The 25,639-nt window shown below is 35.5% G+C and overlaps 1 protein-coding gene across 4 annotated transcripts in view; it reads right to left on the bottom strand.

The window, feature by feature from the left end:
- Positions 1-2,897: 2,897 nt before the first annotated feature.
- LOC106881269 (biogenesis of lysosome-related organelles complex 1 subunit 2) overlaps positions 2,898-25,639 on the bottom strand; it is a 41,919-nt gene continuing 19,177 nt past the window's right edge. For 2 of the 4 annotated variants that reach the window (XM_014931594.3, XM_089355113.1), the window contains exons 2-6: positions 23,954-24,046; positions 22,163-22,279; positions 19,487-19,606; positions 11,580-11,684; positions 2,898-4,516 (exon numbers count right to left, since the gene is read on the bottom strand). In XM_014931594.3, the coding sequence (XP_014787080.2) occupies positions 4,485-4,516; positions 11,580-11,684; positions 19,487-19,606; positions 22,163-22,279; positions 23,954-24,035 (456 nt within the window). In that variant the 5' untranslated portion in view covers positions 24,036-24,046 and the 3' untranslated portion in view covers positions 2,898-4,484. Of the gene's footprint in view, positions 4,517-11,579; positions 11,685-19,486; positions 19,607-22,162; positions 22,280-23,520; positions 23,639-23,953; positions 24,047-24,634; positions 24,827-25,639 lie in introns of those variants that run through there. The other 2 variants (XM_089355115.1, XM_014931592.2) reach the window with 2 other exon arrangements.

Genomic DNA, 25,639 nt, shown 5'->3' with positions numbered 1-25,639 from the left:
GGATGTATTTTCATCGGTAATAGTCTGTGATAATTGCCTACAAGTCCATGGTAGAGCTTTTCAACAAATGCATGGAATGTAAACACTCTTTGCTCCTGGGGATTATGTAGCTTATAATGTCCCATGATAACATACACATTATACGTGGCCCATATAAAAAACTTCATAAGACGATGTGGTCACTTGTAATCATGTCTACTCTGATGCAGTTTCATAAGTTGGTCATTTTTATCAGTGCCACCCATGTATGCATTGCAACTTTGGACAGCTTTTGGGCAAACCACAGGAAGTTTTCTGTGCTCTTTACTATCGTGTCTCTGTACTTGTACTGGGGTGTGGGTTATAAATGCAAAAATTAAAAAATAAATGGGCTTTTTGTCACACCAAATAATTGCTACCACAATTCTATTGAATAAGAGTTAAAATTGCCCCTTGCAGATTTGGTTTTGTGATTTCATGAGGTTTTTGGAAAGACTCTTCGATTTGTAAGTGCAATGCCTACTAAGCAGATTCCTCTGTATTCCATCAAAAACTCACACAAATATACACTAGTGTAGAATCTGTCTGTAAACACAGTAATATTGGTCATAAAATGGTTCCAACATAAAAACAACAAAGTTTCCAATCACACCAAGCTTTTCAATTGTTTCAGCATCCTCCCTATGACCTGTATACACTTCTGCATTTGAAATATAGCCATTCTCACTATTACAAACAAGGAAGGTTTTGATACCCCACTTTATCAGTTTATCTTTGATATACTGTTTTATAGACAGGGAGTTTTTTGTCGGAATCATTCCCTCATCAAGTGACAAATTGCTTCTCGGTGAATAATGCAGCTTGAACTTTTCTAACAAATGATTTGAACATGGACCTGGATTTGAAAATCTTGTCAGTTTTGTTTAGTTCTGGGTCTACTTCATTTACACTATGTAGCATAGACCATATTGCTTAAAATCTATCTATTGTAAAAACTCATGCAAATCCAGGTGTAAGAGTCAAGAAATTTTCCTTATCTCATCAATATTGTTCATAGTGGTCCTTGTGAATAAGCATTTCCATCACAACTCAACAGTCAAAAAAATGCTTTTATCTCTGATATTGTCAAAGCCTGAGAACTAAAGGATTTTGCATAATAATTTGAGGGCTTTGGTTCTCTGACATGTTCTGCCTGCCTATCAGTTTCTTTAACAGAGCTGCCACAAATCATCATCCCAGAATAAAGTGGAAAAGTCAACAGGGCTCCTCTCCTTATTGATTGAATCTGGAATATTTTGGGGGCCAGGAGTTTCTTTAGAATTGAATTGTTTTTCTGTGTACCCTCTAGTGTCACTTGTCCACTGACACTGATCAGACAGTGGCTGAGAAACCCTGACCATACTCCCTAACAGATTGTAAAACATCACCACCTGGGCCATAATTATCAGCAGAGTCGCTATCATTTTCATTTCCACCTTCGTTTGCACTCGTTATTATTTCTACTGTTGACATCATCTTCACACTCTTCGATTTCAAAATCACTATTATTTTCATAATCAGACTCTCCATTCTCATCATCAGAATCTGACATTATCATTCATAATGGCTGCCCGGTGGTCACTTTCTTACCACTCGTGTTTAAAGCAAAAAAAAATACTCAAAAATCTGCAATTTAAGTCTAAAAAATTCTCAAAGCTTCCCGGAAGTTCAGCTGTGAATAGAAAGAAGCCTAAACTGCAATGTAAAACAATCTTTTATTGGTTAAATAGTTAGCGGCCTAGCAAGTATATATACTATATGCTCAGACCATTCAAAGGGTTAATATTAAAGATAACTGGGAGATCAAGGGAAGGTGATGGCCTGTATAATGAGTTAGAGACCAGTAACTGATGCTAGTCTGCTTCCATTAACTTAAATTTTCTTACTGATTATATATTCTTAACAGAACTAATTAGAAATCAAAGCTAATATTTATGTTAGTTATAATTGCCATAGTTTCTGATTAAATTTGGAATGCAAATAAAACCACTGTCAACTGAATCAGTTCTCAAGAGTTTCCAAAAGTAATGGGTAACAGGTTTTACGGGCTCAAACAGAATACAAAACTAATGCAAAACATAATGCATAAATATTAAGTAAATGGGACAAAAATTAAACACAAGCCTTGAGGAATATTATAAAACATAATTCAGAGTATTTCATAATTCTTTCAATAACATCAATAATACAACTGAAACACACAGCCTTAATGTGTTCATTTTTGTACAAAAACAGAGATTACAGGGGAAGGGGTTCAGTAAAACAAGAAGTTTGATTTTAAATTAAAAAACTGAAAACCCTTTTACTTCAATGTAGGTTCCCATGTTTATAAAGAATTGTCTTTATTTCAGAGTTATAATTAATGTCTCATCAAACTTTCAGACTCTATAGACAGTGTATACATGGTCTTCTCTCAATGGGAATTAATCCAGAATCACATTGAGTTCTAGCTAGATGACTTCATTCACTTTAGCAGAGAAGACTTGCCTCTCGCTTGAATACTATCCATTAGAAGACTAGGTGTATATATCATTCCTTAACAGAATATGGTGTGTGTGTGTGTGTGTGTGTGTAACCCAAAAAATGAACAGGAATGCTTACCTAATATATATATATATATATATATATATATATATATACACACACACACACACACACACACACACCATTTATTAACAGACTAATTCTATATACCATCCAGATTAATAGATATATAGTTGCTGCCCACACAATCTGATAAGTTAGAGTCACCCCAAAATGTCTAAAGGCATATGACCAAAATGTAGATAACACTCTAGGCAAGGATGGGGATTTTACATCTAATTAAATAAGTTTTGTTAATAAGAATTCATTTCATAAATTTATAAGACCAAAAACAATTCATATTGTAGGTTTATACAAAAACCTTTTTCTTTTATTTTAAACATATTTAAGATTTAATTGTGTAGTGTGTAAAAAAAAGTAAGATAATAAATATTACCTTTAAAAAAAATCAAGCAATAAAAATCAGCTTACCATGAAGACTGCTCAGATTATTAGCATAATCTTTTATGTAGTAATTTAAAATATATTTCAATCAGTTTACTTTCCACCATCTTCAGGTGGCATCATTCTAACATGTGTGTATGTGTATATATATATATATATATATATATATATATATATACACACACACATACACACACACATTCACCAAGAGTGTTAAACAGTTTTTAACCCTTCTGAAACCAACCCAGCTAGGACTGCCCTTGATTCCCTGATAGAAACGCTCTGTTTTAAAGTGATCTAAATTTAAACTTTCCATCAAAATTCCATGTTCATTTTTATTTCAAATACCAGCTTAATAAGGAAAAGTTAGTTACTAAATTCTTTATTATTTTCAGAACTAATTGAAACAAAGTCATGTGTTTCAACAGAGGTATGGTTATGAAACAATTAAAACTACCTACAAGTTCACAGGTTTTGCCAGTCTTAAATTTAGTATGGCTTATATTTATGTGTGTACATGTGCTGCAAGTAAGATTGGTAGAAGCCAGAAAACTTAATAACTATATGATCAGTGGTCTTTAAAAAGAGAATTTTTGTTACTACAGTATATGTGTATGTGTATGATTTGTTACTGCAGTGTGTGTATGTGTGCGGTTTGTTACTGCAGTGTGTATGTATATGTGTATGTATATGTGTGTGAATTCATGAATCTTTATTGTAACTCACAGAGTTTTAATCTTGTAACCACTAGGCTTCTATCTCCAAACATGCCACCTGAGGACTCCTAGAAAATAAATTAGTTAAAATATTGTGTGGATAACAATAAGATGAATAATAATAAGCAGCTTATTGTATATAGTGCTCAGGTGCACTACAACTCATGAAGTAACTAGTCTGGTTAATATTTAGGACTCATATATCAATCCAGAAATATAGACATGTGGTTGACAGTTTATGAACAATATATATATATATATATATATATATACATACATACATACACACACACAAACACACATACATACAAACACATATATACAAATGAGTGAACAAACAAATGGAAGTACTCAATACATATAGTTGGAATTGTATTTATTGAGTAATAGGTTGACTTAGTTCCTCGTGTTTATTAAAGTTTTGTGAATGTGAAAAAAACATGACCAGTTTTAAATAACATGAAGAGCTAAGTCAACCTGTTTACACACACACACACACACACACACACACACACACCTATATTATCAGTCATTATCATGACATGAAAAGATTGTAGAATTAAATTTACAGTAAAACTGTTTGACTGATAAAACAAAGGAAGCCATAACAAAAGTATATCAAATTAGGGCTGTAAACCAACCCTCAATAGGTTAGTAAATTCAAATGGAGACATCACAGAGTTGTTTTGGTTAAATGAAAAGATGAGAATTAAAAAGAAGCAGAAAGACTGTTAGTGCCTACAACCATGACAGATCACCATTTCATCGTTTCTGGAGCATTTTGAACTTGGATTCTGAAAATACAGAAATTGATAATGAAAATTTAGAGTAATTCTATAGAAGATTCCATATATTACCAATGTCATCATTTGATTTCTATTTTTACAGCATTAGCATAAGTTGGGTGTCTCACAGCATTTCACCACTGGTTGTAGTCCTTTGTTGTCTGTTCACAACAACAGAAGAAAACCAGTCTATTTTGTTACTATGTGTATGTGATTTGATTGTCAACATGTTTTTACAGCTAGTCACCCTTCTTTTCATCAACCACTTTGCAGCATGGATAAGTTGCATTTTACTATCACTATCACTAGAGACATTCTCCCAACAGCAAGAGTATCCTCTACTCTATGCTGTCTCTACTTGATCTATCTCTCTATCTCTCTCTCTATAAGTAACAATTTTAAATTTAGGTATAAGGCCCATTCACTGTATTTGGTTACCTGATGCAGTATGGAGGTATATGCCACTGGATTTACTTCAGGAATTCTTTTGTGTTTGTAAAGTTTATAAAATATGTGAGAAAGAAAGATGGAATTCAAGAGACTCTTTATTATTCATTATGACTGTTTTGACCCATTGTGCACTGGTGCCTCGCAGGTCAGATGTTATACAAGCAGTTGTGGTGCATCATAGGTACAGATGTGTCCAGCCAGGTAACTTGTCAAAAGGTACTTCAATTTTTAATTGAACTGGAGATTAAAAAATGAGATTAACAACGTACTTCTGACAAGTCACCCAACAAGACACAACAGTACCTATGATGAATCACAACTGCTTGTACAGCATCTCACCTGTGAGGCACCAATGCATGATGCGTTGAAATGATTATAGTGAATAAATAGTCTCATGAATTCCATTTTCTTACTAGTCTATCGTGTGTGTGTGAGGGTGTTTACATGTGTGTATATATGTATGTGTGTGCACAAATGTACCTACCCATGTCTGTGTGTGTATGCGAGTGTGCATGTCTGTGTATATGAGTGAATGGATGTCTGTGCCTATTGACAGAATCACCAATGTCTGTCAGTATGTATGTGTATACGTGTGTATGCATGTGTGTATGAGTGGACACATGTGTGCACACATATACATATGAATGTGTATGTGTCTGTCTGTCCATGCATGTGTGTAAACATAGGCAGCCACAAGGTCTAAGACCTGAATCTGACCATGGTGGCTCTTTTGCACTGTCCATTGCATCTGGTGTAGTTGCATCATTTCACGCCCACTAGGGAGCAATGTAGTATGAAGCCAAAACAATTGTTGTGCTAATAAATGCTTCTTGTTACATTCTGCCTTCCGTATCAATCTTTTAAAATATATATATATTCTTTTACTTATTTCAGTCATTTAACTGCAGCCATGCTGGAGCACCACTTTAAAGGGTTTTTTAATCAAAGAAATTAACCCCAGAACTTATTCTTTGTAAGCCTAGTACTTATTCTATCGGTCTCTTTTTCCCAAACCGCTAAGTTACAGGGACATAAAATATCAATATTGGTTGTCAAGCAATGGTGGGGGGAACAAACACAGACACACACATATACATATATATATATATATATATATATATATATATATATATATATATATATATATATTTCTGTATGTGTAAAGTAACAGTTTTAGAAAAAAATCATTGGTTCCATATCTAGCGTGAACTGGACATATCTTCAGTTTCTCTAAACGATAGCTGTTCTTTGCAAAGAATGTTTCTTAAAACATAAAAACGCCAGTGATAGTTGAAGAAATATTCCTCTGAAAAAATTATGGCCGGGCAAGTTGTCTTCCTTCGCTTAATAGCTAGGTTTTCCAATTTTGAAGTAAAAATTTCCAAAAATGAAGACAACTCCCCATGGCTTCTATTCTGGAGATCAGGTAGCCTCCTGGCTCAAGTGAGTTCATAAGGATTATATATTTTTCTGCCATACACAATTTACATAGTCTTGTTCCATTGCAATAGGGTCTACAAGTTTCTAGTAATTTCTGCCTGATGCTAAAGGGTGTATGATTGCCCTTTAGGTGCCAAACATATGCTGCGAGTGGCGATGTGTTGCATCTCACTGGGACCCTGAAAGAAGATCTGTGGTTGTTCAGGTGAATTTTAAATTTGGATTCACAAGATCCAACATAAATTTTAGTGTGTGTCCCTGTGTTGGCATTGATGTTACTGATATTTGTGCTGCTCCTGTTTGAGGCTATCTTTGCTTGGGATGCAAATGAAACAGACTAGATTGTCATAGCTTCATCAATAGATATGAGGATTGAGACATTTCCATTATTCAATGTTTATAAGGACTCTCTTCAAAGAGATAAAGCATGTCTGGAATGAGGTGTCTATGTTGCATGTGGATCACAGTGTGTATGGACAATCGAGGAGTGACAGGCATTATCAGCCACATAGCAGTGTGTGAGTTGGTTAAAATAAATCCCAAATGTCCTAATGTACACAAAGAATAGTGTGGGAGACGTAAACAAAGATGGAGTATATCAGAGTCAACAGAGTCAAACAGAACTCACCCTAAGCTGCAATGGAATGGTCTGACAATAGTATCTGACCTAAGTTATGAAAGATAGATGGCACCCTTACAAGGCTTTGCTGATGTCAAAGTGTTACGTTGAGACTGGCAGAGTAGAGCAGGAGAGTTTGAGAGTAGTTCTGCTGTGTATAGGTAGATCATCATCATCATTTAGTGTCTGTTTTCCATGCTGGCATGGGTTAGATGATCTGACTAGAACTAATAAGCCAGAGAGCTGAACCAGGATCCAGTCTGTTTTGGTTTGGTTTCTATGGCTGGATGCCCTTCTTAATGCCAACCACTCCACAGAGTGTACCAGGTACCTTTAATGTGCCACCAGCATGGGTGCTTTTTATGTGTCATTGGCACAGGTGCCTTTTACATATCACTAGCACTAACCATGACTATGATTTCACTAAGCATGACATGTCTTCTCAAGCACAGCAATCCACTTGCCAACTTAAAATCAGAATTTTATGCTAAATTTTAGTAGAAAAAATACAAAAAAAAACGCTAAAAAATGCTAAATAAGAAAAAAAAATATTAAAGATTAATTATATCAAAAAGCTAAATTTTTATTTACTTTCTTTAACTATATTCAGCATTGAGAAATAATTTCTTGAATTTCACTGATTTGATCAGATTCAGCTGCAGCGCCTAGGTCTTGACTTCTGTATACATTCAAGGTCCCAATCTTGTTAATATGTGTTGTGGAATATCAAAGTTTTTGCAACATTTGCCATACCTTTTCAGGCCACATTTTATAGACAGTATTGATCTAAGCATAGGAAGATGCATTTTGTTTTCCAATTTTGATTTGATTACACCCATACTACTGAACAACCATTCAACTTCTGCATTTGGGTTTGGCAATGTCAATAGATTAATGGCAAAATTTACATCTCTAAAAGGATTTCCTCCAATTTTTATATTCCAAGAGTTCCAGCCAGAATGCCTCAGTATTAGACGTATTTGTCCATTTAACTAAATGAATGCTATTAAACTGAATTTCAATTGAAGCAACTTTTTCTTCATCTAAATGCATTGCTTCTAAGACAGGTAAAATTGGTTCTTTGAAATGCTGCAAAATATTCTCTACTGGAAAACATTAGATATTCCTCAGTATATTAATATTTTCTGGCAAACAGTGCTTGAGCTCTTTATAAAGGCACAGTAAAAATTGTTATGTTCTTTTGCAAATATTATTTTCTTCAGTGGCTGTTACAGTCTTCTTGATAATTATATCTGCTATCTTTCTCTCGAATCTGTAGCCTAAATTTAGTTTAGGATGCAGAAATTTTTCAATAGAAGCATCTGGATCAAAAGGATCAGTTCTACATGTTGGCAACGGATTTGATCAAATTTGAAAGATCTTCAAGTAATTTTGTTTTGTCGACAGTGTTTGATTCAAACAGTTTATTCACTTCCTGAACATGTTTTAAAATTGGATGCAAAAATAAAAGGTAAAGTTCATTCCTAGAATCACAAAACATTTCATGTAACGTTTGTGCTGTAAAGCATTTTTCTTTTGTAGTTGTAGCTTGGAAGTAAGTTTGCAATTCAAACCATTGGCTTAAAATTCTATTTACAGCTGGTTCTATTGACAGCCACCTAGTTGTACAAGAATTCACAATCTTCGAAGGCTCTTTATCATTGATAGCAAGGTAAAGTTGTTTGTAGGCACTTTGTCTTGTTGAAGAATGAGAGGACCATTTATAGGTTTCGGATACTAAAAATTCTAAATTTATGGGCAGGCATTCAGCACAAGTGTGGGATACTGCCAACTGTAAAGAATGACATACACATCTAAATAGAAGTAATGATGGAACTTCTTTTAATTTCTGGAAAACACCATTGTTGACTCCTATCATTACTCTAGCATTGTCAGTTCCTATAGCCAGTAAATTTTTTACATCTAATTTCTTTGTCACTAATTCAATTTTTAAGGCATCTACAATGCCATCTGCATCACGTTTCTAAAGATACCATACTGAGATATGTATGTACCACTTTTTTGTGAGTGTCACTATAATATATGATAACAATTCCTAACAACTTGTTTATCGATCTATCATTTGGATTCATCTTTAATAACAGGCTAAATTTCCTATCTCCTATATCAGAAATCAAATCGTCATCAAAATATGGAGCTACAACATTTCTCACAACATTTGCACATTTTGTACGATGCAACTTCACTTTGGACATATCACTATCAGACATATAATTCTTACATAACTCTATTAACTGATCACAGCTATTAAATGAGGAGTGGCAACAAATAAACATTGCTAAATTTGCTTCAAGCATCTTATCATATTTGGTTTTAATAAAATTGGTAAGAGGAATCATTTGCTGTGGAGTTGATGCCTTATGTTTCTTTGCTTCACAGTGGCTTACTAAAAGAGAATATTTTGCCAACATATTACATCTACAATATCTATAATGTGCTTTAGATTGGTCACTAGGTACTTCACACAACCACTTAGTAAATGCTGGCATCTTAAGCCATTCCTTTCGGAATTTTTGCTGGTACAACTTTGTGTTTGCTTTGCTCATTATAATTTAGTGGGAAGCAAGAAAATAAATTGAATGATTAATAAAAATATAAAATTGAAAACACAACTTATCAGTTTGCTGCTAACAATTCTTTCATTTGCCTTTAACAATTCTTATGTTTGCTGCTTACAAATTCTTGAGGTGAATAATACTGATTCAGGATGCAGGGTGGGTTCTTGCAGATTTTGTGAACAGTGTTTCTTTACAAACACTACATCAGCACAACCAACAGTAAATGACTTGTGGAATAAGAGCATTGGTCATGTGAGGAATGTGGAGAAATATTTAGGGATATGAAACCATGGCAGTGATTTAAATACACAGTTACAGACACACAATCACACAAAATATCAGTCAAAATGACAAAATGAGATGAAACTATTTGTTGATATTATTTGCATAAAAAAAAAATCATCAATGAAGAGTGTGATTTGTGATGGTGAAAGCCTGGATGGTCTAAAAACTGCAAATTCTCATCACTGTTTAGTGTCTACTTGTCCATGCTTGCATGGGTCAGATGAAGTTTGTTGAGGCACATTTTCCATAACTAGAATCCCTTTCTGTCAACAACCCTCACTTGTTTCTACACAAAGTAATATTTCCCCAAGGTAGTATTTCCCTATTATCACAGAACACTAAAAATGAAAAACATTGCTTGTATGATGTTGATGCTTACTTACACTCTATGATATCAAGATAAGAATGTACACACTCTTGTCTTGACACCATATGAATGGGGAGCAATCTTCTTAACTAAACAATCACAGTTGCACCTACAATGCCAATAAATTAGCTGACCTATAAAATATTGTAGATTTGAAGCACCATGTCTATTTGGAAATGTAATTTCCTGCCTGATCAATTCAAATTCTCTTGATATCTCCCAGACTCTAACACGAAAGTTCATTATGTCTGCAGTAGTTTTTCATTTAGAAACATACAGTTTGATAAATGGACAGGCTTTTGTATTTTTCAAAAGTCAGAGAATAAACTTACAGTACAAAAACAGATCACTTCTCATCCTCACTGAAATGTCTATGTTCAATACTGGCATGGATTGAACAGCTTCACAGGATCTAATGAGACCAACAACTCCACTGTCTACATTGGCATGGTTTCTACGGCCAGATACTTTCCCTAATGCCAACCACTTTACAGCATGGCTCAGGTGCTTTTTCATACCACTAGCACTAGTGAGTTTACCATGCAGCTTTGAAAAATTACAAACCCCCAAGAGAGGTGGTTTTTATGTTAGGAGATGATGGATTAAAGTGTGAGAGAAGGGGTGAGAATATAACAGGTTTCTTGCTGTAGAGGAGCTACATGGCTACTTATGTTTTAGAAGAGAGGGTAGGTGATCACGGTGGAGCAGGAAAAGGATAAAATAGTGATGTGGTGTCTGTTTGGATCCTCAATATATGAGGTGAGCAGAAGTGAATGGCAGGGATAGAAGAACCATGAGTGTGGGTGAGCTGAAGTTGCAAGAGTACAAGGAAGAGTGAGAGATGGGAAATGGGTGAGGGGTAGAATACAATGAAGAAGAATGAGTGTGGGTAGATGATATGTAGAGGAAGTAGATGTCAACTGTGGAGATCAGATAAAGCTGCAGGGTGGATATAGTAAGTGATAGATATGAGGTGGGGGTTCAGGTGACCAATGATGCATGGGAGTGAAGAGTAGCAGAACAGTAATGATGATGCTGGAGATGGGAAGGATGTGAGAGAGAGAGAGATGATGATTGGTTGGACAGGTTATGAGAGTGTGAGAGATGTATGGTGATGGAGAAGGTGAGACAATATTGAAAATAAATCCAAGAATATTACAAAAATGCAGTAAACAGTTAGTTGCTCTACAAGAGTTTGTTTCAAGATCCAAAGACTATTGTTTATGAATTTATATTTCAAATAAATATACAAAAATCTGTGAAACTGAGAGAGAGAGAGAGAGAGAGAGAGAGGGAGAGGGAGAGATGGCAAAAAAAGGAGACAGTGCTCACCTAATCTCTTGGAATAGGCATCCAGTCGGTAGGCTGCTTGCTCCAGATTACTAACACTCTCTTCTATTTGGTCTATTTGATCCAGGTATGGTTGTAGACTGCGATCTGTAGAGAAAATGAAGACATTGTAATAAACACCGTACCATAGTAGTGCTGCCTAGTCTAGTCCAACATACTCTGCCATATTTGCAGTATCTATGATAACATTTTATACAACATCGATACACAAACTACAGGCACTTATGAAACAACAGTTATGATTATGTATAATTACACAAATGTCTGTGTGGTTACAATGTTCATTTCACAACCATATGGTTCAAGGTTTGATCTCATTATGTGACACCTTTTGTAGTTGTTAGCTATCATAGCTCCAGCTGAGTGAAAATTGGATGGATGAATACATATTCTATACACAAACACACACACACAGTGTGTGTGTGTGTGTGTGTGTGTGTGTGTGTGTATGTGTGTGTACATGCAGACATAGATGTGTGGTTAAGAACTTTGCTTCCCATCTATGTGGTTTTATGTTCAATCCCACTGCATGTTACTTTGGCCAAGTGTCTTTCACTATAGCCCGAGGTCGATCAAAAAATTGTGAGTGGATTTGGTAGATGGAAACTGAAAGAAGCCCGTCGCACATGCATGCATATGTCTATGTCCATTCTTGTCTTGACATTGCATGACCACTGACATACAGGGTCTTTCATTTCCAATCTTCCATGAAAACATGTCTGGCCATGGAGAATATATTACCTTGCTTGAAAACAGGTGGAGTTCTGGAAATAGGAAGGGCATCCAGCTGTAGAAAAGCTATTGGTCAACTCAAGACTGGAGTAAATTATAATAAAAAACACTTCAGCAAGAAGTTATGCAGTGGCTTTAAAGCCAAAATCACATATTGGTAAAGCAAACTTATTAACCCTAAATTGTATATTTAAAGCAACAAACCAAAAATACTTAAATCCATGGTGGTAATTTAAAGAAACACATTCGTTTTGCTTTTTTTAATGGGAGTCTTAAGTATAAATAAGACTTTATGGCAAAAACCTATGTTCTATATTTCAAAACAATAATGTGTGTGGACATATTAATGAAATACTGAAAAATCAAACCCTAAAACTTCAATAAAGTTACAAGGTATGAACAAATTTTTATTGTTGTTATTTCACAAGACTATGAAAAGTTATTTATATATATAAAAATGAGAATGTGTGTCTGTCTGTCTGTCTGCCTGTCTGTGTGAATCCCTAAAACTCGAGAACTACGCAACTAATTTCATTCAAATTTTACAGATGCCTTACTTAGGGTTCCAGTTGTGTTTTAGTCAAAAAAATTTTTTAACTTCTTGCAGAGTTCGAGCCCACGGCAACATAATATCTCCTCCACTATTTAAGTATTACGTGTCAAAAGTGAAACAAAAACACTCATGTCAAATACTTTCACTTTAAAAATGAAACTATTCCACTAACTGAAACAATCACATTTCGATACTGTAATGACAGATACTTTCAGAGAGAGAGAGAAAGAGAGATAGAGAGAGAAAGAGAGAGAGAGAGAGGGAGAGAGAGAGGGAGAAAGAGAGAGAGAGAGATGTATATGTATACATATAGATATTTATACATATAGATGTATATGTACACGTTATTCCTCTAATTGAAACAATCACATTTCGATACTGTAATGACAGATACTTTCAGAGAGAGAGAAAGAGAGAGAGAGAGAGAGATGTATGTATATATATAGATGTATATGTACACGTATATGTATAGATATATATATATAGAGAGAGAGAGATCTATATGCATACATGTACATGTATATGTATACATATGTGTATGTATATATATATATATATATATATATATATATATATAGATGTACATGTCATATGTACACATATATACATATATATACATGCATACAGATATCTATACACCCATCACACACATACACATGGACACAAACACACACATTAGTCATTTGTTTTCTAATCCAAAACTACGTCAAAAGTACTGAATGGATCTTTATGAAATTTGGAAATTACATTCTATGCATAACGGCCATAACTCCCATGAAAATTCATATATTTTTGATGTTGATGAAATTTTAACCCGAACATAACAGATGAGTATTATTTGTAATTCAACGGTACAACAGTGTAAGACTACCCTTTCAGATATACTTACATTGTGATTTCTGCAATGTGGTGCATAAATTGTCAAGTAAATGAGACGCATCTTTGCCTCCACTGATTCACTTGCAAAGTGTTGAGTAAAATTATTTCGTTGCAGACCTCCTTTGAGTCTTTTTATTATCACTGCGATACACATAGTCCCCAGTTGGTAACATTGATTTCAAGGCCTTCCCAGATGAGAGACTGGTTGTTCTAAGACATTTATCGATTGTAAATTTTGTCTGCAATTTGGAAATTATATTTTATGCATAACGGCCATAACTCCCATGAAAATTCATATATTTTTGATGTTGATGAAATTTTAACCCGAACATAACAGATGAGCACTGTCTGTAGCTGGTCTTCTCTTGGAAGAGCCCCGCTTCTCACACGGACAACTCTATGTTGGCTGCTCAAGAGTGGGCAGCAAAAAAAAACCTATTTGCATATGCTCCACAAGGGAAAACAAGGAACATTGTTTACAACGAGGTGTTATAATCACAACAGCAACAAACTATGTACATGATCACCTTCTTTTACGAAACTTCATTGACTTTCATATATTTATATTGATATACATATATATACGTGTGTTTGGGTGCGTGTGTGTGTGTGTGTATATATATATATATCTATATATAAAGATGAGAATGTGTGTCTGTCTGTCTGTGTGTCTGTGTGAATCCCTAAAACTCGAGAACTACACAACTCTCTTTTACAAACCCAGTGAAAATACATATATTTCATATGTCAAAGAAATTCAAGCAATACATATAACACCAAAGTTAAAAACATTCCCAACAATTCCACAATCCCCAACCTCCAGAGCTATTGAAGAAACTGTTATCATCAACTGACCAAGATTCTTAACATTTGCAAAACAAAATTAGACAATACGACGCTGTACTACAGATGACATCATTTGGAACCACAAGAGATTTAACTGAGGCAGCATTCATCCAAACTTTCAAGATCCAACCTCAGATTTATCATCGCATTGTCTCTCTACTACCTCTGTCAAATGAATCACCAAAATTGGCCTTTCATTATTTATAATCTGTACCTGTTTGTTTGGTTATGAAATAAGATACACAAAAACGTGTTTCTGAATTACGTGTATTTACTTTATATACATACGAGTTGAAAACTTTCTTCTAGCATTTCACTTAATATCTATGTTCCATGCTGGCATGGATTGGAGAGTTATTAATGTAGAAATATGGTATCGTAGCTACTAACAGTTGAGGGTTGCGTAGTCTAGACGGCGTTTTTAGATTTCATTATTCTCTTTAACCCGGGCAACGCCGGGTATTTCTGCTAGTTAAGTATAATTGTTTGTGGATCTTAAGAGAAAAGCATGTATAATGTTTTTATGCTTTGTTGCTTTAAAGCAATAGCTGTGCATTCTAACATAATTACATGCTGAATGTGATTGAGCGTACACATTGAGAATTTCAGGCTTTTCTGAGCAACTTTATAAAGCCTTGCATATTAATCACCTTTCAGATGAAATGCAGCAGTTTCTATGGCAAAAGAACCATTTCTTCTCATTCACAAAAGCTACATGACATTCCACTACTTGATGTGTTGGAGGAAAGTGAATTGTCATCTGACAGTAATGATAATGATGAGTGTGTTATACACTAAACATTGAGAGCAAAGCAGAGGAGTTGAAGAATCAAACAAATATGCTATTAAATGTAACTCTAATACTCCACTCAATTTGACAAGAGCTGAGCTGGAACAATCTTTTGGAATTTTTTATACAATAAACCTAGTCAAGATACCCAGTACAAGTAATAAAGCAAAAATTGCCAGTGTCATGACTGTAAATCATCTTGAAAAAATTAAAATTTTACACTATAATGACAATCTGACTCGTCCTCAAGACTATACAGATAGATTATACAAAGTTAGACTGGTTGTTGACTCATTGAAAAAGAAGTTTGCAGAAATTAATGCTTGTGAAAGATTATGTATTGACAAGCATAGGCTTCCTTTCAATGGTAAATCTGGAATCAAGCAATATAACCCCCAGAAACCAAAAAAGTGGGATTATAAGTTGTATGTGTTGTCAGAAATAGATGGACTTATCCACAATGTTGAAGTCCACACTGGTACAATTGGAACCTGGAAATATTGTGATAATTTTGCTGCAAAATATACCAAGAAACAAATGTCACAAACTGTATTTCAACAATAGGTATACAGACAATCTTGTAAAGACCTTAATGAACAGGATATAGCTTGTGTTGGTACTGTGCATTCCTATCATTTACCTGGTTGTAAGCTATTATCAGTTGCAGGAGTAAAGAAAATTTGCAGGAGTTCTGTTGAAGTATGGATGACCAATTTTAATTGCGTGGAGTTAACATGAAGTAAAATGGTTTGATAACCATGGTGTTACTCTGTTGTCATTATATGAATCAGTCAATCCAACCCTTGAAATCTCCAGATTTGACAGAAAAGAAAAGTGTCACATAACCATCCCATGCCCTTCAATTGTTAACGCATACAATAAATTCATGGACAGGATAGACTTACTGGATGGATTATAAAGCCTTTACAGAATCCATATTCAATCAAAAAAGTGGTACCACAGACTCATTTTCCACTTTCTCAATATGGTTGTGATACAATCAAGGTTTTTATTCCAATGTAATGAACTGGAGAATACATCAAACATAAAGCTTAGAGATTTCAAAATGAATATTTCTGAGTCACTCATGAGATCAGGTAACTCCAAGTCACCCAAAAGTAGATGCCCATCACTAAATGAAATGAAAATGCAAATACTGGCCAAAAAGTCCAGAGGACTCACAGCTTCAACACCAAATGGGTCAATCTGCATGGATAGTATAGATCACTGGCCCCAGTTCATGGAAGGTAGCAAGAAGGGCATATGCAAGAATCCAGGTTGTGAGTCTATTATAAGGGTTAGCTGTGATAAATGCAACATTAACCTTTGTCATACTATGAAATCAAACTATTTCAAGCACATTCACACTGAACTAAAACGTTTCTTAGGAGCTACAGTTCTTTTGTTTTTTCATATATCAAATAAACACTTTTTTATTGTTACTGTTGTTTTTAGATAGCCTTGATATGATAATAATTACATATCAAATAATTACATGTTTTTATTTACCTTCTTTACATATTGTTGCTTTAATTTAACAAAGCCCAAAATGCTCAAATATTAAACTTTCTTAAAAATTTGCAATAATTCTCTTTTCAGCTATGGATTTTTATTGCCTTTCAGTAAAAATAATTATTTTGTATCAATCTTTCATTATTCATGCAATATGGGGTTAATCATAGAACCATGCCTACACCTAATAAATAACTATGATGTAGGAAGATAGTTTTTGTATGTGGCAGATGTTCAGGAGCAATAAACACTGAAAATGTGCAGAAAACAACTTCTGCCACATTCCAAGCAGAAAAACTAGAAATAGTTGATAGCTTCCGTTATCTAGGTGACCAAGTTAGTAGCGGGGGAGGGTGCGCTGAAAGTGTAGCTGCTAGAATAAGAATAGCCTGGGCAAAGTTCAGAGAGCTCTTACCTCTGCTGGTGACAAAGGGCCTCTCACTCAGAGTAAAAGGCAGACTGTATGATGCATGTGTACAAACAGCCATGCTACATGGCAGTGAAACACGGGCCGTGACTGCTGAGGACATGCGTAAGCTCGCAAGGAATGAAGCCAGTATGCTCCGATGGATGTGTAATATCAGTGTGCATACTCGACAGAGTGTAAGTACCTTGAGAGAAAAGTTGGACCTAAGAAGCATCAGTTGTGGTGTGCAAGAGAGACGATTGTGCTGGTATGGTCATGTGGCGAGAATGGATGAGGATAGCTGTGTGAAAAAGTGCCACACCCTAGCAGTTGAGGGAACCTGTGGAGAGGTAGACCCAAGAAGACCTGAGATGAGGTGGTGAAGCACGATATTCGAACATTAGGCCTCACCGAGGCAATGACTTGTGACTGAGACTTTTGGAAATATGCAGTGCGTGAGAAGACCCGGCAAGCCAAGTAAGACCATAATCCAAGGCCTCTGCCAGGGGTGTAGCCAGCCCACTTATGCATACCTTTCCTTCACTGGACACTAAACTCTGTTTGCAAAGACCTGTTGAGGCAAATGAAATCGATCTAAATTTGACGACTGGCACCCATACCAACCTCTCCTTCATTAGACACTAAACTCGGCTTGCAAAGACCTGTTGGGCCAAGTGAAATCGAAATCGTGATTGAACCAAATTCAATGACTGGCACAGAGTGCTAAGAGCACCATCCGAGCATGATCATTGCCAGAGCAGCTGTCTGGCTTCTGTGCCAGTGGCACGTAAATAGCATCATTTGAGCATGATCGTTACCAGCGTCGCTTTACTGGCACTTGTGCCGGTGGCATGTGAAAAAACATTCGAGCGAAGTCGTTGCCAGTGCCGCTGGACTGGCTCCTGTGCAGGTGGCACGTAAAAACCACTATTTTGAGCATGGCTGTTGCCAGTACTGCCTGACTGGCCCTCGTGCCGGTGGCATGTAAAAGCACCTACTACACTCTCGTAGTGGTTGGCATTAAGAAGAGCATCCAGCTGTAGAAACTCTGCCAGATTAGATTGGAGCCTGGTGCAGCCTTCTGGTTCGCCAGTCCTCAGTCAAATCGTCCAACCCATGCTAGCATGGAAAGCGGACGTTAAACGATGATGATGATGACTTCTACTCTAGGCACAAAGCCACGCATTTTGAGAAATAGGTGAAGTCAATTAAATGAACCCCAGTAATTGACTGAGACATATTTTATCTACCCAAGAAAGATAAAAAGTTGTTTTAACCATGGCAATATTTGAACTCAGAACATGAAGTGACTATCAACAAATATTGTTTTACCAATTCTGCCATCAACTACCCTTAACATTGATAATAATAATAACAGAAATAAATTTATTTCTCAAACGCGTGATAATGCTATAAATAGCATGATCAGGATAAATTATCCATTTATTGCAGAAAAATACGCTACTGGCTGGCCAGTAGCGTATTTTTCTGCAATAAATGGATAATTTATCCTGATCACACGTTTGAGAAATAAATTTATTTCTGTTCTTACAATACATCTCAACGCTTCTAAAAAAAAAAAAAGAACAAACTTTGTTTGTTTACTTTCATCATAAAGTTGATAATAATGTTTTCTAACACAGGCAGGAGGAAACTGATTTGTAGGGGAGGGGCAGGATACATTTTATTATTGTCCCAAGCTCTTGACAAGAACCTATTTTACTGGTCCTGGAGGTTGAGTGGTAATTTCACTTCTAACAGAACATAAGATATAACTAAATACCATAAGAGATTTGATCTACTGATAATACTATCTACCACAGTAGTAGTGGTGGTGATGATGATGATGATGATGATGATGATGACGATGGTAGTGGTGATGATGATGGTGTTTAGGGTGATAATGATCAACATTGGGCCTCACAGGTAAGACAACAACAGACTGAGACAAGAGTTGGTAGACAGCAAAACAGACGCATCCAATCTACACCATCACAGTAAAACAAACACTAATACAAGGTTGACAAAGGTGACAACAACAAGGATCAACCAGAGTAATTCAAATAAATTGAGTGATAGATAAGCAAAAAAATGTTTCAAAGCAAGACATTTTGAACAGAAGAAATACAAATTGTACAAGAAGCATGATAATGGATGTGGCAGATACTCACATTTGTCGTCCAGTTCAACCATGGCACGACTGATATTCATGGCAATATGTTTCATCTCAGAATATTTATTGATCGTCACTTGATTCATCTGCTCCAAAAGTTTGTACTCCTCAGCAGTCCCTACAGATAAAACAACGCTACATATATCACAGTAGGGATAAAGCAAAGATATGCTTTTATTGCTCAGCAGTTACTACAGATAATCACAGCAATCCTATACTAAAGATACTCCATGAGACTTCCTATAGATAAAAAAATCAATTGATACAGTAATATTTTGTCACACACACATAATTGATTTACACATTTATATAATTGATATACATATTAGAGGTATACCTTCACTGTCTTTTTCCTCTGCCCAGCTGAGAATGCCATGTATTTTCTCTTCAGCAAGACACCTGTTCCTGTCCCTCTATCATACTTTAACCTTTCATCATCTGGCACAAAGCCACCTCCCTCAATACTACACCCACACTCATTTAAGGGGTCAGTGGCATAAAAAACACTTAGAACTCTCTGTAAAATGGCTAGCATTAGGAAGGGCATCCTACTATAGAAATTACATCAAAGCAAACACAGAAGCTCAACAGTCCTCTGGTTTGTCAGACTGTCCACTGCATGCCAGCATGGAAAACAGACATTAAATGATGATATGTGTGAATGTGCATTCCACAGGATTTCTTACTGATAGTCAACATATAAGATAGTGTCAGTGTTAGGCTGCTACACAATCACTCAAACTATGATTCTAGAAACAGCAGTCAAAATTCCATTAAATCATACCCCACTGTCTTTAACAAAGCAGTCATTAAATAATAATCTAGTTTAATATATTCAATCATATCTGAATAAATGGTAGGATGATCACAGCTGGAATGTCTTTAACCATAGGTCATTTTGATCAAGGTTGACATGAAACTAATCAACAAACAGTAGGATTAGAGGAACAGGTTTTTTTTTTATATTTTGATGGTAGAGTCACTGGAAGAAAGGCAGAAATGACCTTTTGGCAGGGCCTTCAAATTTGGCAGCATCGAAAGGAAAAAAACCTTAATAAAAAGCAGCACAAGATATCAAATTAAAATCAGATTAGAGATCTAATTTAAATACTTGTAACAGAATGGACCCCACTAAAGGCATCCAAGATCAAGTGTTTAACCTGATGACTGAGTTTACCACTCAAAGACAAACCTAGCCCATTCAACAGGTTTCTGCAGCTTATATCTACCCAACTTCACGCACATGGATTGCATTGATCAGGTGTGATAAAAGACACTTACTCAAAGTGCTGAGCTGTGGGATCAAAGCTAGAACTACTGCCATACTGCACCATTATCATCTCTTAACATCTATCTTCCATACTGGTATTGTTGGCAGATCTGAGAGGATCTGATGGGTCCAAGGATTGCATCATGCTTCAATGTTTGCTTTGGCATGATTTCTATGGCTGGATGTTCTTCCTAATACCAGCTACTTTATAGTGTTTACTGAGTGCTGTTTTCATGGCACCAACACTAGTAAGGTCAAAATGTAGCTCACAAGACTAAGATTCCCTTCGAACTGAGTGGTTCTATAATGGAGAGGGGGCTAGCTTTATACTGAGGAATGAGAGGTTAAAATATGAATAAAGGGGCTGTGCAGTACAGCCTGCAAGCAGATGGACATGAGGTGTATCTGGAGTAATGAATACACTGAGTTGTACTCAATTAGTTGTTTTGATTACATACAGTATAAGCTATACAATTGTTCAATCAGTCAACCAGAACTTGCACAACAGCAATAACAATCAAATACATTTTCTTAATGAAAAAACTTCTATTCTTTTGCTCTTACAAATTTGCAAGTTACATTCACTTAAATTTTGCAATAATACATGACTACTATAGGCCCCTCACATTGTCTGTACCTATCATTAATAACTGCTTTGTTGATTGCTAAGTTTATTCTTTTCATATAATCAATGTTATCATCATCAGCAGCAGCAGCATCATCATTTAATGTCCACTTTTTTATGCTTGCATAAATCAGACAGAATTTGTTGAGGCAGATTTTCTATCGCCAGATACATTTCTTGTTGCCAACATTTACTTGTTTCCGAGCAACATTTTTCCAGACATGTTTTTCACTGAAGACTGGAAATGAAATACCTTACTTGTATACATGATATCTAGACAAGAGTACACACCAACACGTACATACATACATATATGTGTGTGTGCGCGATCTACTTGCTTGGTTAGTGAAGTGGTATCATTCAAAAGCTACAAAGAAGCACTGTGACCAGTGATGTATCCAATAGTCTGTTTGATACTATGATATATATATACACATACATATATATCATCATCAATGTTTAACATCTGCCTTCCATGCTAGCATGGGTGGGATGGTTTCACAAAAGCCAGCAAGGCAGAAGCCTGCACCAGACTTCTGCGACTGTTTTAGCAGATTTTTACAGCTGGATGCCCTTCCTAATACCAACTACTCAGCAAAGTGGACTTGGTGCTTTTTACGTGGCACAAGCACAGGCGAGGTCAGTTTTGGCAAGGTTTTTACAGCTGGATGCCCTTCCTAACAACACTGCCATGCCTATTTTCAAAAGGTCAAATTAATCAGACATACCATCTATCGGACAACTTACAAGATAAACAATCATATGTGCACAAACTGTACCTTCAAGTTCACCCCTCAAATAGATTGCAGTTTTACTCATAGTTTCCTGGCAGAGGCGCACTACATCAGCTGGCGGTTCATCTTTTGATTCTGACAGGTCCTCTACCTTGTTGCTATCTGAAATGAAGGATATTAGACAGTCAAGAAACAAAAAAAAATGTCAACATTTGACAAGCCTATTTCATAAAAATTATCTATTGAACAACATTCCATGTAGCTCTTCTTCAGCAAGAAACCTGATCCTCCATGTAGCTCTTCTACAGCATAAAACCTGCACCATTCTGGCCCTTTCTCTCATACTTTAACAAGGAGACAGCTTCACACTTAGAGATAAAGCATCTCCAAGCATAAAGTTGACTAACTCTCAACTGTAGCCACTCTCAGTTGAAGAGGATCTTAGTTTTGTGAGTTACTTGGCAACCTCACTACTGCAAGTGCAACGATAAAAGTACCCAGTACACTCTTTTAAGTGGTTGGTATTAAGAAGGGCATCCAGTCTTAGAAATTATGCTAAAGCATACATTGGAGCATGATGCAGTCCTTGAATCCTTGATTCTATCAAAACTTCCAACCCATGCTAGCGTGAAACATGGGCGTCAAAGGATGAATTCTTTTTATTAATAATTGGATAGATGTCTTTCCTTCTGCTGACACTCTTGTATGCAGTAAGAGTAAAAAAATAGTTGCCTGCAATGCATTTTTAAGTCATGAGTTTTAAAAAGAAAGGACACGTTGTATAAGGCAGTTTTACATACACTATATAAAAAAAAAAAAGAAGAATCATGACTGACATGCTTTGATCACAGGTTTGCTTGATCAGAGTGATTTAGGGCTAGATTCAACTGAAGAGTGAGGAGTTCATATCAGAGATGGGGATGAGTTCCCAAAACAATACCCACGGTTAATCTATTCCTACTATAACGTGACAAACATGAATTTGGGGGATATGATAAATTTAGGATATGTCACAACTAATGAGGCCAGAATAAAGAGGCATCAATCATTACATATGAATGCAGAACTGGAACTCTAACCCGAAATGATCTCTTTGGGCCACTTTTTGTGATAATTAAAAGCTACCACATCTTTGTAGTTTCTGAGATATCCGACACGGAGAAGTGTGTGTGTAACATTAGCATTCTGTAATGTGTCCGACTCAAAATTAGAAATTATGACAAATTAAGAACACCCTTACATAAAAATTAAAGAAGAAACGACGTACATCCATATGATAAGGATGAACGCAGTATCTTTTTAATGAGTATAGATTGATAAATAGCCCTTCAAATGAATGTTATTCGTGTGAAGAGGATCAGTGCCCGTAGCTTATTACAGGTTAGAGATTAGTGAATACTGACGAGGACAAAGTGGTGAATTTGAGTGATGCTTGCATGACGAAAACCAAGCAGATAAAATGTTTAGTATGAGATATATAAGGTGCAACACCAAAGATTCGTACATTGGACAATATATGTGTGTGTGTGTGTGTGTGCACAAATGTGTAGACGTATATGAAAGCTTGTGTGTATGAATAGATGTGTATACTTTTTTAATGTAAAATAATAAGTTTTAAATTTTAAAAATGTTCACAATTAAATATCAAATATTAATTGGCTTTTTTTTCTTTTTCTCCAACGGCGAGGATTAAATAGAAGGCCGACTTAAAACATAGCTCCACCTCTGACAGCTTTCTATCAAAACCGTTAGCTGTTTCTATATTCAGTGTTCAAATCTTCAGAAAACATAAATAATATACTGAAATACAAGAAATAATAGTAATAGTGACATAACCTTCCATCCTGCTAGCTTCGTCTTCGTTTTTCATGCGATTTTCTTGGTCCTTTTTACTCTTCATACTTTCATGGCCTGCCATTATTTACATCGCTTATGTCATGAAAAATAACAACATCCAATAAGTAGTATTTTAATCACACAGGATAGAAAAAAAAAAAGAGGAAGAGTCTTGTTTTAATTTTATATCATTAAGAAATATTAATTTAGACCATTTGTCCAAGCAATTTTTTCACATTATATATATATACAGGAAATATAACAAAATTCAGACGAAATCACGAAGTTTTTCCTATACTTTTGAAATATTTTCATTCTTGTTTAATATAGAGAAACATACTTTAATAAATTCTGTATGAAATTTTAAGGAAATATTTAAGTCGTTTATAACGACTTAAGCGGGCCTAATAGTGCAGACTCACATTTGTGACAACACCCAAAAAATTAAGATTTCTAATTTAGTTGAAATATTCCTGATAAATTTTTATGTATACATCTACAAGGACAGTTCGGGTTGTGTACTAGAGTACACAAAAAAAAGTGTGAAAGTTAAATACAAAAACAAAAGGAAGAAAATTAACAGAAGTGACTTCAAAGTAGTACTAAATTGAAAGTAATAACACACAAATCTCCTTTGTCTTTATCACAGATTTATAGTCAAATGTACATGCACATACATACATATGTAAGGGTGGCGGTGTGGTTAATGGTAAATATCAGTATGGAGGGAAGGTAAGAGATCTAGAAGAGGCTCAGGAAGGAGGCGGCGACAAACAGTAGCATAAGAGGTGTTGAGAGCAAGAGTATCTTAAATCTGCAGGTAGATCAGAAAGTAGATGATGTGCAGGTTGTGTGAGTGGGAGATGAAGGAAGCATGAAGAACAGTGACAGAAATAGAAGTTAGAGGTACATAAGGGTGGCTATAGTCTGTGAGGTGACAATGGCACAAGGGGCATCAATGGCAGATATGAGAAAATATTGGGAATGGTAGCAGAAAAGAATGGTATTAAAGGCGAGGTAGGGTGAACCTAAGATGTAGCTCAGAAGAAGTAGGAAAGAGATAACTGAAAGCACTGTAAAGAGGGTTGTAACATATTTTGATTTGATATTTTATAAATTATGTCCCTTTGAATACACCTTAAAAAAAGTGCCACATGACTTAATATTAAAAAAGAGATAACGAAGTTGGCAAAATAAAGTAACACATTTAAAAATCTGTTACATTTGTGCAAAACAACGGCACACCATGGTAGCAGCAAGACAGCAATATGCCAGAGAACTTAATGACTACAAAAAAGAAAATTGCAAGCAATTGCTAAGGTGATTACAATATGGTAAAGGAGTTAAAATTTATCTTCTTTTTTTTTTTTTCAAACATATCCAAGTGAGCTGGATCAAACAGCAAGTATCAAAGATGATGGTATCAATAATCCTGTCACCAAGTTTCATTTGGTCAAATGAGAACGAATGCAAGGCTTGTAACGAATGAGTCAATTTTATGAGCTCTTACTTCACTTTAAACAAAATAGAAGAAAAACTGAAACACAACTATGTTTTACTTAGCATTAGCCCAAGAAACATCAGCAAATGTATTCAGAATTTTTGAAGCTCATTTGATACAAGAATCAAACAAATGGGTTGAATGATTAGAGTTCTCGTCAATGCAACAAATTGAAGAGTCAACTG

The sequence above is a fragment of the Octopus bimaculoides genome, chromosome 7 (assembly GCF_046866305.1).
Source record: "Octopus bimaculoides isolate indiv1 chromosome 7, ASM4686630v1, whole genome shotgun sequence".
NCBI lineage: Eukaryota > Metazoa > Mollusca > Cephalopoda > Octopoda > Octopodidae > Octopus > Octopus bimaculoides.
The sequence above is the reverse complement of the archived record's forward strand: the minus strand, read 5'-3'. Positions and strand labels throughout refer to the sequence as shown.